This window comes from Amblyraja radiata, chromosome 27 (genome assembly GCF_010909765.2).
Source record: "Amblyraja radiata isolate CabotCenter1 chromosome 27, sAmbRad1.1.pri, whole genome shotgun sequence".
Classification (NCBI taxonomy): domain Eukaryota; kingdom Metazoa; phylum Chordata; class Chondrichthyes; order Rajiformes; family Rajidae; genus Amblyraja; species Amblyraja radiata.
This window is the reverse complement of record NC_045982.1, coordinates 97,823-112,357: the sequence shown is the minus strand read 5'-3', so window position 1 is coordinate 112,357 and position 14,535 is coordinate 97,823. Positions and strand designations below refer to the sequence as shown.

The 14,535-nt window shown below is 43.7% G+C and overlaps 1 protein-coding gene across 3 annotated transcripts in view; it reads right to left on the bottom strand.

Moving 5' to 3' along the window:
- Positions 1-14,535, bottom strand: part of kpna6 (karyopherin subunit alpha 6) — a 72,614-nt gene that overhangs the window by 49,733 nt on the left and 8,346 nt on the right. For 2 of the 3 annotated variants that reach the window (XM_033044797.1, XM_033044798.1), the window contains exons 2-3: positions 3,577-3,710; positions 923-1,018 (exon numbers count right to left, since the gene is read on the bottom strand). In XM_033044797.1, the coding sequence (XP_032900688.1) occupies positions 923-1,018; positions 3,577-3,710 (230 nt within the window). Of the gene's footprint in view, positions 1-922; positions 1,019-3,576; positions 3,711-11,689; positions 12,195-14,535 lie in introns of those variants that run through there. The other variant, XM_033044796.1, reaches the window with a different exon arrangement.

The following is a 14,535-nucleotide window of genomic DNA, read 5'->3' as shown; positions in this document are numbered from 1 at the left end:
TTCGCGCTTTCAATGACAACACCCACAAATATTTATAGCGCAAAAAATGACAATTTTGGCGGTTTTTAACAGGTAAGAAGGTTTAAAGTTTTATGCTTCTAAATATACCATGAGCTTTATCCAGACTAAACATTATTTACAGCCCAAGATACTTTGATGCTAAACCAAAGCCAAATGGAAAGTGCACTCCACAAACATGAGTCAACTGTAACAGACAACTATGTATTCCATTGTTCCTCAATGCTCTGAAAGAGATATTCTTGATTCTTTCCTAATCCAAGTGCCATGATTAGAGTGTCATAGAATGATGCAGTGTGGAAACAGGCCCTTCAGCCCAACTTGTCCACACCGGTCAACAATGTCCCAGCTACACTGGTCCCACCTGCCTGCGTTTGGTCCATATCCCTCCACCCAGCAATATGTACCTGTCTGTTTCTTAAACAATGAGAGTCCCAACATCAACTACTTCCTCTGGCAGCTTGTTCCATGCACCCACCACCATTTATGTGAAAAAGTTACCCGTCAAATTCCTATTAAGATTTCTGTAGTTTTGCTGTAATCCTTCGACTTGACTGTGTTCAGTATTGCAATATTACCGTTAAAGTTTGTCCCTTAATGTCGTACTCAGCTTATGATAATTAAACTGCAATTTTGCTTTATGCCTGGCCAGATATGCCTGTCAGCAATGTCAAACTGAATCACTTACAAACCACTCTAGGTACTGGTGACTTTCCTTCCATGAAGGTTGCACTGTTTTAACAACAAAATAATGATAGTCCAGTATTATTCATTTTTACCTGTTCTAAAAATTAGAAAATATATTGAATTTAGTTGAACAATTCAACACATGAATTCAGAAGCTCGTTTTTTTTTAGAATCATTGACACTAGTCGAATGGAATTGTAAATGATACAATGCTTACCCCTGCTGCAGAAGAGCTAACAAAAGAATCCAGGAGAGGGCTGTCAAATACGGCAGATTCTTCATTTATAAGTTCCACATTTCTCCTCTTAAACAGCTGAGAAAGAATAAGATTAATCAAATCTCAAGAAATGACGTACAATCTGCAGAAAAATATTTTCAGAATAACAAACACTAGGAAATCGGAGTTGATCTCAGATGATCTCAGTAATCAAGAAGTTTGTAGGTAAAAAGATGGGATGATTTTTCTTTGAATGATAGTAATAGTTAGTCAAATAATCACTTGCTTTCTTTTACAAAACTATTTAATTCACTACCACTCTTCTTCCAAGATCACTTAACATTGAGGGACATCTGCTCTCATATTGAGAGTCAGTTACAACGTGATACAGCATGGAAGCAGGCCCTTCGGCCCGACTAGCCCACATCGGCCAACATGTCCTACCTTCAATAGTCCCACCTGCTTGCGTTTGGCCCATATCCCTCCAAACCTGTCCTATCCATGTACCTGTCTAACTGTTTCTTAAAAGTTGTGATAGTCCCAGCCTCAACTACTTCCTCTGGCAGCTCGTTTCATACACACACCACCCTTTCTGTGAAAAAGTTATCCCTCAGATTCCTATTAAATCTTTCCCCCGTCACCTTAAACTAATGCCCTCTGATCCTTGATTCCCCCACTCTGGGCAAGATACTCTGTGCATCTTCCCGATCTATTCCTCTCATGATTTTATACACCTCTATAAGATCACTCCTCATCCTCCTGCACTCCAAGAAATCGAGTCCCAGCCTACTCAACCTCTCCCTATAGCTCAGACCCTCTAGCCCAGGCAACACCCTTGTAAATCTTCTCTGTACCCTTTCCAGATTGACAACATCTTTCCTATAACATGGTGCCCAGAACTTAACACAATACTCTAAATGCGGCCTCATCAACGTCTTATATTACTGCAACATGACCTCCTAAAGTCTACACTCAATACTCTGATGAAGGCCAATGTGCAAAAGCCTTTTTGACTACCCTACCTACCTGCGACTCCACCTTCAAGGAACTATGTACCTGCACTCCTAGATCCCTCTGCTCTATAATGCTCGCCAGAGCTCTGCCATTTACTGTGTAGGTCCTGTTAGACTTAGGACCATGTTAGACTTCCCAAAGTGCAACACCTCACATTTCTCTATATAAAATTCCATCAACCTCTGACTAAATTTATTTTAACTTATTCACTTATGGTTTCTGTTTCCCTACTTGTTTGCATAAGTTGTTGATCAAAACTAATTTGCGCAGATAATATCCAATAACCAGTTTTACTGCTTGTATCATGCCTGCTGCCCATCTCTAGAAGTTCCTATTTTTATTCCTTCTCAACATATGCTTTTTTCATTTTTATACTGTCAGTGTTGAGTAACAAACATATCAATTCTGAATTGATCGACAACTCATTTAAAAAACTGCTCACATTTTCTAGACAATATTTAACACTATTTCCACCCAGAACTTTATTTGTGTTCATAAATTATAGGAGCAAAATTGTTCCATTTGGCTCATCAAGTCTACTCCGCCATTCAATCATGGCTGATCTATCTTTCCTTCTTAACTGCAGACTTCTGCCTTCTCCCCATAATCCTTGACACCCGTACTAATCAAGAACCTGTCAATCTCTGCCATAGAAATATCCATTGACTTGGCTTCCACACCCACCTGTGGCAATGAATACCTTCTGACTAATAAATTCCTCCTCACCTCCTTCAGTCTGAAGAAGAGTCTCAACCCTTCACTCCATAGATGCTGCCTCACCTGCTGAGTTCCTCCAGCATTTTTGTCTACCTTCCTAAAGGTACATCCTTTTATTCTATGGCTATGGCCTTGGGTCCTAGACTCTCCCATGAGTGGAAACATCCTAGAAACATTCATTCTATCCAGGCCATTCACTATTTAGTAAGTTTAAATGAGGTCACCCCTCATCCTTCTAAAGTCCAGTGAGTATAGGCCAAGTGCTGTCAAATGCTCATCCTATGTTAACTCAATCATTTCTGGGATCATTCTGGTAAAACTCTTCTGGACCCTCTCCAACACCAGCACATCCTTCTTCAGATATGGGGCCCCAAATTGCTCACAATACTCCAAATGCAGCCTGACCAGCGCCTGATAAACCCTCAGCATTACACCAGTTTTTATATTCTAGTCCTCTCAAAATAAATGCTAGAATTGCATTTGCCTTCCTCGCTATCAATTCAACTTACTTTTAGGAATCCTGCACCAGCACTCCCAAGTCCCTCTGCACCTCCAATTTCTGAATTCTCTCCCCATTTAGAAAATAGTCTACACCTTTATTCCTACCACCAATATGCATGACTCGACACTTTGCCATGCTATATTCCATCTGCCACTTCTTAAACACACTGTACATCCTTCTGCAGAATCCCTGCTTTCTCTACATTACCTGCCCCTCCACCTATCTTTGTACAATTTGCAAACTTGGCCACAAAATCTTCAATTTCCTCATTCAAATCATTTTCATATATAGTGAAGAGCAGCGTCCCCAGCACCGACCCCTGCAGAACCGCACGTCACTGGCATCCCCCTTTATTGCCACTTTGCCTTTAGTTGGTGAATTGTGCCATCCACAGCAAACAATCCTTAAGATAGTGATATACCTGCTGTTCTCGTTTTTGTTTCCTTAGCTGAATCCCTTCTTCCTCTCTTCTCCTACGCATCTCTTCAGGATTTAATGCTTTGTTCTTGTAACGATTCATTCTATAGTTTTCTTTTGTTGGACTGCTGGTGGTTTCTAAAGTGAAAAATAAAATCAGCATTTAAATGGGAACAATGTAACTTAACCCCCTAACAGACACCACTGGCAGAACCCAACCAGCCACGCAACACATCTGGAACGAGAAATCGAGTTAATGATTCTAGTCTGGGACTTTGGCAGAACTGGAGGAAATGTCACAAAAATATTACTTCTCTTTCTACAGATGCTGCCTGACCTTCTGAGTGTTTTCAGCATTTTCTCTTTTTATTTCTAATGTCCAGCATCTGCAGGCTTTTTTGATTATTGATTTTGAGACGCATACAGAGCTCTCCCCTGCCCATCCGTGGGACAATCCGATCACCTCTCACTGTTTCTGCTGCCTGCATACAAACCCCTCATCCGCAAGACCAAACCTGCAATAAAGACGGTCAAATTATGGCCCGAGGACGCCACCCTACAACTCCAGGACTGCTTTGATCGCACCGACTGGGACCTGTTTGCACAACAGGCAACCAGTGGTACAGAGGTAGACTTGGAGGAGTACACATCCACTGTGCTCTCCTACATCAACTGCTGTGTGGAGACTGTCACAGTGGACAAGCAAATAAAGATGTTCCCAAACAGGAAACCCTGGATGAACAAGGAAGTTCAAAATCTGCTAAGGGCACGCAACAATGCCTTTAAATCCAGGGACACTTCTGCCTATAGTGCTGCCAGGTCGAACCTGAACAAAGGTATAAAAAAGGCCAAAGACATACACAGGCAAAGGGTGGAAGACCACTTCAATACCGCGGACACCAGAAGCATGTGGCAGGGTGTCAGGGACATCACTGACTGCAAGAGCAGCCCCGCCTGCCCCCACAGTGATATCACACTGGCCAATGAGTTAAACATCTTCTTTGCCTGCTTCGAAACTGGCAACACCACCAGGAGTGGAATAACCCCGGCCATGGCGGAGGGACAGGCCTTATCACTGAGCACTCAGGAGGTACAGTGCGCTCTGCGTAGGATCAATCCACACAAGGCTGCAGGCCCGGATGGAGTCCAGGGAAGGGTACTAAAGGACTGTGCTGTACAGCTGGCGGAGGTATTCACGAGAATCTTCAATCTGTCTCTATCTCTGGCAACGGTCCCCAAGTGCCTGAAAACAGCTACCATAGTGCCGGTGCCGAAAAAGTCTAAAGTCACCAACCTGAATGACTACCGCCCGGTTGCCCTAACTCCAATACCAATGAAATGCTTTGAAAGGCTGGTCCTCTCCCACATCAAATCCAGCATCCCTGCCTCACTGGACTCTCATCAATTTGCATACAGGGCAAATAGATCCACAGAGGATGCCATCTCTCTGGCTCTTCACACTGTCCTGACTCACCTGGAAAGACAGGGCACGTACGTGAGGATGCTCTTCATAGACTATACTCTGCCTTCAATACGGTCATCCCCACCAAACTCCACCAGCTAGGCCTCAGCTCGCCGATATGCGATTGGATCCTGAATTTTCTGACGGAGCGACCGCAGGCAGTGAGACTGGGCCCGCACCTGTCCTCCACTATCACCCCGAGCACCGGCACACCACAGGGCTGTGTACTGAGCCCCATGCTCTACTCCCTCTTCACACACGACTGTGTTCCTGCATTTGACACCAACACCATCGTCAAGTTTGCAGACGACACAACGGTGATTGGGCTGATCACCAACGGTGATGAAACATGGTGCAGAACTGGTGCTGGTGCTCATGTAACAATTTGTCACTAAACACCTCCAAGACCAAGGAGCTGATTATTAACTTCCGGAGGTCACATAATGGAGAATACGCCCAATCTCCAACTACGGGGACAGTGTGGAGAGAGTGTCCAGCTTTAAGTTTCTGGGCACACATTTCAGAGGACCTCACATGGTCCACCAACACCGCTGCGCTGGTCAAGAAGGCACAGCAACGACTGTTCTTCCTGAGAACATTAAAAAAGACTGGTCTGCCCCAACAGCTGCTGACAACCTTCTACCGCTGCACCACAGAGAGCATATTATTTTTGAATTGAATCCTTTATTTGTCATTCAGACCTTTCGGTCTGAACGAAATGCTGTTGCCTGCAGCCATACATGTAATAATAACAAAACACAATAAACACAAATTAACATCCACCACAGTGAGTTCACCAAACACCTCCTCACTGTGATGGAGGCAAAAGTCTTAGAGTTACTGTCTCTTCCCTCCTCTTCTCCCTCTGCGCCGAGGCGATACCCCACCGGGCGATGGCATCAGTCCCGCGGTTCAAGCTCCGCGGCCCGGGGGTGGTCGAAGCTGCCCGCAGCTGTTGCAACGGGTGCTCCGGAAAACAGGCACCAGCCTGTGACCTGCGAGCTCCCGACATTGTCCTCCATTGGCCCGCGGCCGAGCCCCGGATCCAGGTCGCCGCCGCCAGAACGCCGCCTCAGCCGCCAGAGCACCGTCTCCGCCCCGCACCGGGCCGCCCACAAGGCAGCGTCTCAGCCCCGCACCGGGCTGCCCCCACGAGAGCACCTTCCAGCCGGGAGCCGGTCCGCCCACACGGCAGCGTCTCAGCCCCGCACCGGGCTGCCCCCACGGGAGCGCCTTCCAGCCAGTAGCCGTGCCGGCCGCACGGGAGTGTCTCAGCCCCGCGCCGTCCGCCCTCACCGGAGCGCCGAATCGTGCCGCTGCCCGAACGCCGCCGCAGCTCGAAGACGGCCAGCCTCGCGTTGGTGAGTCCTGGCTGGCTCTACCTCCGGACCCTCGAGGTCGGTCGCAGGTTGGAGGCCGCCAGCTCCGCCATTAGGCCTCAGCGCAGACGGGGGAAGAGAAGGGGGATACGACAAAAAGTCGCATTCCCCCGAAGGGAGAGACAGAAAGCTCTGTTTCACCCTCCCCCCACACACATAACACCACCTAATAACCAAAAAAAATACTAAACTAGACAAAAAAAACAACACAAAAAGTAAAAACAGACAGACTGCAGGCGAGCCGCAGCTGTATCACAGCGCCGCCACTTCCGGAAATTAACGTATGGCATCTCTGTGTGGTATCTCAGCTGCACGGAGGCGGAGAGAAGAGCTCTTCAGCGCGTCTTCCACAGAGCGCAGAAGATTATTGGGACACCGCTACCAGCCTTGGAGGGCATCTACCACACACGGTGCCTCAGGAATGCATTTCGTTGTCTCTGTACTGTACACTGACAATGACAATTAAAATTGAATCTGAATCTGAGGAAAGCCGTCAGCATCCATAAAGACTCCTCACACCCTTGTAATGGACTGTTCGAACTACTTCCCTCCGGCAGACGTTACAAGGTCTTCATTCCCAGAGCTATAGCGGCTCTGAACCGGTCCTGCTGAGTGCCCCCCACCCCCATGGACTGTCTCCCTCGGATGGTCACGTCGCACAGACACATCTGCACTTTAGTCTGTTTGAACTGTTTTGACTATTTTACTGTTGTAATGTTCTTTTTACAAACCATGTTCTCGGGGTATCTAAATCTAAATTTTATTAATTATTTAAGTTATGACATCGGATGGAAGCTGCATACCAAATAAAAGATATTATTATTATTATTTTCATTGAATGGTGGCAATCAGCTTACATTAAAATACTATTATTATGCCCCATGATATTCCAATAATGAATTTATACCCTAATTGAAAACATAAAAGAGATAAGAACAGGAAAGGCACAGGGCCTTTGGCCCACAATGTCTGCACTGAACATGACGCGTAGGTAGACTAATCTCATTTGCCTGCACATGATCCATATCCCTCCATTCCCTGCATATCCATGTGCCTCTCTAAAAGGCTCATACAGAGCACAATTGGATCTGCCCCCACCATCATCCCTGGCAAAGAATTCAAGGCACGCACCATCTAGTGTGTAAAAAAACTTGCCCATACATCTCTGAACTTTGCCCCTTTCACTTTAAAGCCATGCCCTCTAGTCTTTGGCATTTCCACCCTGGAAAAAGATTCTGACCTATCTAAGCCTCTCATAATTTTATATACTACTATCAGGTCTTCTCTCAACCTCCGGCATTCCAGAGAAAACAATCCAAGTCTGTCCAAACCTCTCATAGCAAATACCCATATCCAAATGGCATTCAGGTAAACCTCTTCTGTAATCTTGATAGGGTGAATGGCCTAATTCTGCTCTAATGGAATGGTTATGAAGCTCCACAGCCTCCACATACTTGCAATAATGGGGCGACCAGAGCGTCATGCAATACTCCAAAATGTGGCCAACCAAAGTACTATAAAGCTGCATCATGACTTCCTACACTGAGTATGCCAACCAATGAAAGCAAGCATACATTTACGCCCTTTTTTACCACTCTGTCTACTTGTGTTCTATCCTTTTTTACCACTCTGTCTACTTGTTCTATGTTTGCTTCAAGAGGGAAAACATCAATGTACCTTTTCAAGTTCCCTTTGCTCCCAATGGCATTGTAACAGTCACTGAGGCTGACGTCAGGTAATCTTCACAAGCATGAACCCGCAGAAAGCTTCCGGACCTGATGGTGTACATGTCCGCGGACCAACAGGTTGGAGCTTTTGTAGACATCTTCAACCTCTCATTACTAATGTTCAAGGTTTCCGACTGCTTTAAAAGGGCATAAATAATATCGCTGTTCAAGAAGAGCAAGGTGACATGCCTCAGTGACTAGTGATAGTGTAGAGACCGGTGGCACTAATGTCTGTGGTGGTGAAGGTCAATGGGGGATGCGATCTTGCTGACTCTCCCTCAACACTGGAACACTTGGATAATAAGAACATGTACATCAAGTTATTGTTCACAGACTATGGCTCGATGGTCAACATCATCAGCCATTCCAAATGTATCAAACTCAGGGAAGGGGAAAGCTGAGGAGTCACAAACCTGTCTTCAATGATAGGTTGAAGGGGAGAGAGTGAATAACTTCAAGTTTTTGAGTGTACATATCTCAATATCCTGGGCCACGCACATTGAAGCAATCATTAAAAAAAACACCAACACCTCTATTTCTTTGGAAGGTTGAGATTTAGTATGTCAAAGAATACTCTCTTGAATTTCTACTGGTATACAGTGGAGAGTATATTGAAATGGTTGCATTAAGGTCTGGTTCAGTAACTCAAACACCGAGGAACGAAGGAGATTTAAAAAAAATGCTGGACACCATCCAGTGTTATATTATCTATGTTTACAGGCTTCTCCGTGGACTGTCACCTTGTCGTGGTGGAGAAGCTTGTGTGGACCCGAGATCCTAAGAGCGATGCCGTCTGGAGCTATGCTCCAGGTAGGGCTACCCATGGCGGTAAGGTCGAGGGGGAGGACTCTGACAAAGAGCAATCCAACCAAGACCTCAACGGTGGAACAGGCGGAGGACGATGGCTGACCTTAGTGGAGCGTCACAACGGCTGGGAAGGCGGATGAAGGCTGCAGCAGAAAAGGGTCTCCGGTTGTCTTGGACTCCATGCCACTGGATCCTGACCCAGATCTGTCAAGGACCATGGGGTGGCTGTCGGTGCACCAGTCTCCCCACGTTAAACAAAGTCACGCACAGGAGTCCTCCATATAGAGAATAGCACCCTGGAGATACCCATGGTCAGCCATGACCGAAAGGGGCCCAAGAAGATGTTTACAGGCCTGTGATGCTACTGCAAATAAGAATGTCATTGTTCTGTTGTCAGTTCATATGACAATTAAATAGTTTTGACTCTTTATTCCATGGAGTGTAGGAAACCAAGAGACCTTTTAGAGCCTTATAAAATCATGTTAGGCAAAGATAGGTGAATAAACTTTTTTTCCCCCACAGCAAAGTCTATAACAAATGGGCATAGGTTTAAGGTAAGAGAGGAAAGATTTAAAAGGGACCCGAAGGTCAACGTTTTCACAAAGGGTGGTTATATATATATATATAGAACGAGCTACCAGAGGAATTCTAGAGACAGGTACAATTACAGCATTTAAAAGACACTTAGTGTTGTAAATGGATAGAAAATGTTTGGAGGGATATGGGCCAAAAGCAGGCAAATAGGACTAGCTTGGTTAGGCAACTTATTCAGCATGGACGGGTTGGACAACAGGGCATGTTCCATGTATCGCTCTTTGTGTCTCTATTTGGCACAAATACAATGGGGCGATGTAGTGAACACCGTGAGATCCCATTAAATACAGTAATCCAGTCACTAAAATTCCTGTCAACAATTAAGTTTCCTGTCACTAGCAAGTCTACAATTGAACTTTCGCTTTCTGAGGATTGCAACTTTTTGGATTGATCTGCTGTCACAGTCAAAACATATTCATATTGAATATACTTGAATAACTTTTACCACTCAAAATGTTGATCTATGCCACCCAAGAAACTGCTGACACCCAACAATTTGCTGACAACTCACGTCAGGTTGACAGACTTGTAGTTAGTTGTTCACTACTTTATTTTCTCTCTTCTTAAATTAGTAACTTTTCATTTCTCCAACTCCACACCCATAGCTCAAGAGCGCATAAAATGATAGTCATACATTCAGAATAAAAACATAAAATAACCCACGCTCCTAGTTCTGATTAATTAGTCACTAATGTTTTGATTTTGGACAAATTACTACACCATACTCGGACAGAGGTTTAAGGGGCTCTTCCGCCTGTGTCCTAGCCTGCTCAACCTCTCCCTGAAGCTCAGACCCTCTAGTCCTGGCAACATCCTCGTTTTCTCTTACCTCCCACATTATCTTTGTCACTGCAACAAAAACCCGTGATCCCTTCCATTGACTCCATTTATACCTCATGCTACCTCTCTCTGCAATCCCTCTTCTCCCCTCTCCCATCAGGCAAAAGGTATAGAAGTGTGAAAACGCACACCTCCAGATTCAGGGACAATTTCTTCCCAGCTGTTATCAGGCAACTGAACCATCCTACCACTACCAGAGAGCAGTGCTGAACTACTATCCATCTCATTGGTGACCTTCGGACTATCTTTGATCGGACTTATATTGGCTTTCTTTTGCACTAAATGTTAATCCCTTATCATGTATGGTATGGATGATCCCTTATCAGAGGGTATGGAGAGAAGGCAGGTACGGGATACTGAGTTGGATGATCAGCCATGATCATATTGAATGGCGGTGCAGGCTCGAATGGCCTACTCCTGCACCTAATTTCTATGTTTCTATGTATCTATCTATACACTGTAAATGGCTCAATTATAATCATGTATATAAAACTTAATGTGTAGGAAGGAACTGCAGATGCTGGTTTACACCAAAGATAGATACAAAATACTGGAGTAACTCAGCGGTACAGACAGCATCTCTGGAGAGAAGGAATGGATGACGTTTCGGGTCGAGACCTTTCTTCGGACTGGGTATCTTTCCATCACGTATTGTCTTTCCGCTGATTGGATAGCAAGCAACTAAAGCTTTTCAATGTACCTCGGTATACGTGACAATAACCTAAACTGACTGAAGGTGAGGGGGAAAAGATTTAATAGGAACCTGATGTGCAACCTTTTTTGCACAAATGCTGGTGGGTAAATGGAATGTGCTGCCAGAGGAGGTTATTGAGGCAGGTACTATCACATTTAAAAGGCATTTGGACTTTAGTTCTGTTCAGTTTAGTTTATTGTTTATACATGGATAGGATATGTTTCAAAGCATATGGGCCAAACGTAGACAGGTGGCACTAGTGTAAATGGGCCGTGTTAGTCAAAGAATCGTACAGCGTGAAAACTTTAGCCCAACTTGCCATGCCAACCAACATGCTCAATCTACACTAGTCCCACCTGGCTGCGTTTGACCCATATTCCTCTCTAAATATTTATTGAACACTGTGATAATACTTGAATGGGTTATCAAGTGAGCATACAATGGAATAAATGGAAATACCACATACCAGTAGCCCATCAGCCTGTATTTGGCCCATATCCCTCTAAACTTGAAACCTGGTTGGTGTGGGCAAGTTAGGCCGAAGGGCTTGTTTCCTTGCTGTATGACTCCATGACTCTATATTATTACTGGATCAAAATGAGAAAACTCCCTACCTAACAACATTGCAGTGATACCTTCAGTACATTACTTCAGCAAGGCCGAGCACCACCTTCAAGGGAAACTAGGAACTGTCAATAAATTCCTGCCGTCCCTGCGATGCCCACCTCCTGAAGAATGATAAAATAGAGACCTTGTTTGTGTGGTCAAGAAGATGTAGAGGATTCCATTCGTTTTTCCCCAAAATGGAGAAGCAAATTCTTCCGTTATCCTGGCCAACATTCATTCCTCAACCAGCATCACTAAAAAGAGATCGTCGCCATTCATCTCAGGGATCTTACCCTGTGAATGGCTACCTAAAAGTGACTACATTTCAGCAGCAAATGATTGGGTGTAGTTCTTTGTGAGGTCACAAAGATGTAAACAATGCTCAGAAAAATGTCAGCTACAAATGATCTTATTTCTCCTCCCTCCCCAAGTAGCATCTCATGATTGATCAATATTATTAGTCTAACAAAACCACACCATATGTTTAGTTACTTCAAGAATGGGATAATCTAGGAAATTATAGGCCAGTGAGCTGAAAATCAGTGGTAAGAAAGCTATTGGAAAGGTAAGTTTCTTAGGGGCAGGATTTACTCGCATTTGGAAGAGAATGGTCTAATTAATGGTCTAATTAGCATGGCTTAGGACACGCAAGTCGTGTCTTACAAACTTGAATGAGTTTTTTGAGGAAGTGACAAAGGTGATTGATGAAAGTAGGGCAATGGATGTTGTTTATATGGCATTCAGTAAGACATTTGACCATGTCCTAGTGGTAGATAGATGTGAAAGTCTAAGATGTATGGGATCCACGATAACTTGGTAGTCTGAATTCACAACTGTTTTAACTGTAGAAGATAGAAGAGAGCAGTGTGTGTTATTCTGGCTGGGGGTATGTGACCAGTGGTGTTCTGCTAGTATCAAGGCTGGGACCTTTGCTGTTTGCGATATATATATATAAATGATTTGGATGTAAGTGTAGATGGGTTGGTTAGTAAGTTTGCAGACAAAATGAAAAATGATGGAGAAGGTTGTGGGAACTGTCTGGCTACCTATTATCGAGAGATTATAGGAGGCACTCTCAAAAAGTTATTCAGGACCCTGGCCATGCTCTAATTTCACTCCAACAATCAGGAGGAAGGTGTAGGAGTATTAAAACCATGACTACCAGGTTCAAGAACAGCTTCTTTCCAACAACCACAAGGCTCTTGAGCACTGAACAACACCACACTTTGAACTACAGATGGCCTTTGGTTGCTCTTTTGCATTAGTATTGGAGTCACTAATTTATTGCATTATTGTTTATTATACATTATCTATGTGCATTGGGTTTCCATGCCTGTTATGTTGTTGCAAGTAAGAATGTAATTGTTCTATTGTCAGTGCATACGACAATCAAACAGTCCTGACTCTCAATTTGTCATTTCCATGTACAAAATTCTGCTACATTTAGTATTTAATTATCAACCATCCTAATTTTAAAGCGTCCAACAGCTCTTCTAACAATGCTGAAGCTAAATGACTGTGAGGCAAGGTTTGGTAATGTGTTTACTGCTGTGCGTACAGGTGACCCCCTGTACAGGTAACATTAAGTGATGTTTGTTCCTAGAAAATGATCAATGGAACACAGGTTCATGCATCTAGATTTGTTAATTTTTTAAAAGAATGCATTTTGTGTTTATTCAGTTATTTTTCTCACATAAACACCATGAGAGCGAATTTTATTGCACATCTCGATATTTTGTAGTGATTTGTGAATTATGCAAGGGCAAATTTCTACCAAACAGCAGTAATACAGGTTACTGTTACATAAGCAAAGGACAAATGGTCAGAGACAAATGAATAAGAGAGAGGGAGTTTGGAGTGATAAAGCAGATACAGGACCATGGATCCACCAGGTCTTGAACACCCATTTTTACAGTATACTCTGTATACTGTATACAGTATACTCTGTATACAGTAAAATATTTTACAGTATACTCATCTCATTCTAAACAATTCTCGCCACATTCTCATCAACCTTCCTCATATTCTACCACTCACCAACACACTGGGGCAATTCAGTGGCCAATCAATCTGCTAACCCACATATCTTTGGGATGTAGTAGGAACTGGAACACCTGGAGGAAACCCACATGATCACAGGGTGAATGCAAGCCTTGCAAGTATCTGATCATTAATGTATGGTCTGTCCCCTTGAGATGTTTCCTGCATTAAAAATGCAAAGTAAATTGATCAGTTATTTTTTATTAAAACGTATGGATAAATGGAAAATTGTAACCTTTTAGTAGCTAGTATATTTGAAAAAGCACTGAATAATATATTACCGAGTATCCAAGCACATCAATTGAATAGAATTACTTCTGTTTGCAAAGATAACCTACCCACCCATGTTGGAACAATGGGATTTTTTTCAGTGAAAATGGTTTGAGAAAGATTATTCAAATCTTGAAATGACCAATCATGAAGCTGAAGAAACACTTCTTGCAGGCCCGATCTTTGTGCATTCTTGTGGACTATGCTTATTCTCACAACTGGAAGATGGAGTGTGACTGTCCATGCCCAAATAGCTGTTGAAATGTCAAATCTTGTGATTTGCTTTCCATCTTCCAAACTCCACGACAGCAAAACACCAATGGTTAAATGATAGCACAGGAATAAAGCAGTGGGTTCTCCACTTGTTAGCATTCAGAGCACCAAACTGTAAACGTGCTCAGTCTCCAACACTGCATCGCAAAGTAACGTATAACAAAGGCCAATTAGCCTAATGTCAGTGGGACCAAAACAATGAAAATTCAGAAGGCCTTTACACATTTTCATTTTAAAAGTCATGGATTAATTAAGAGTAGTCGTCTTGGAT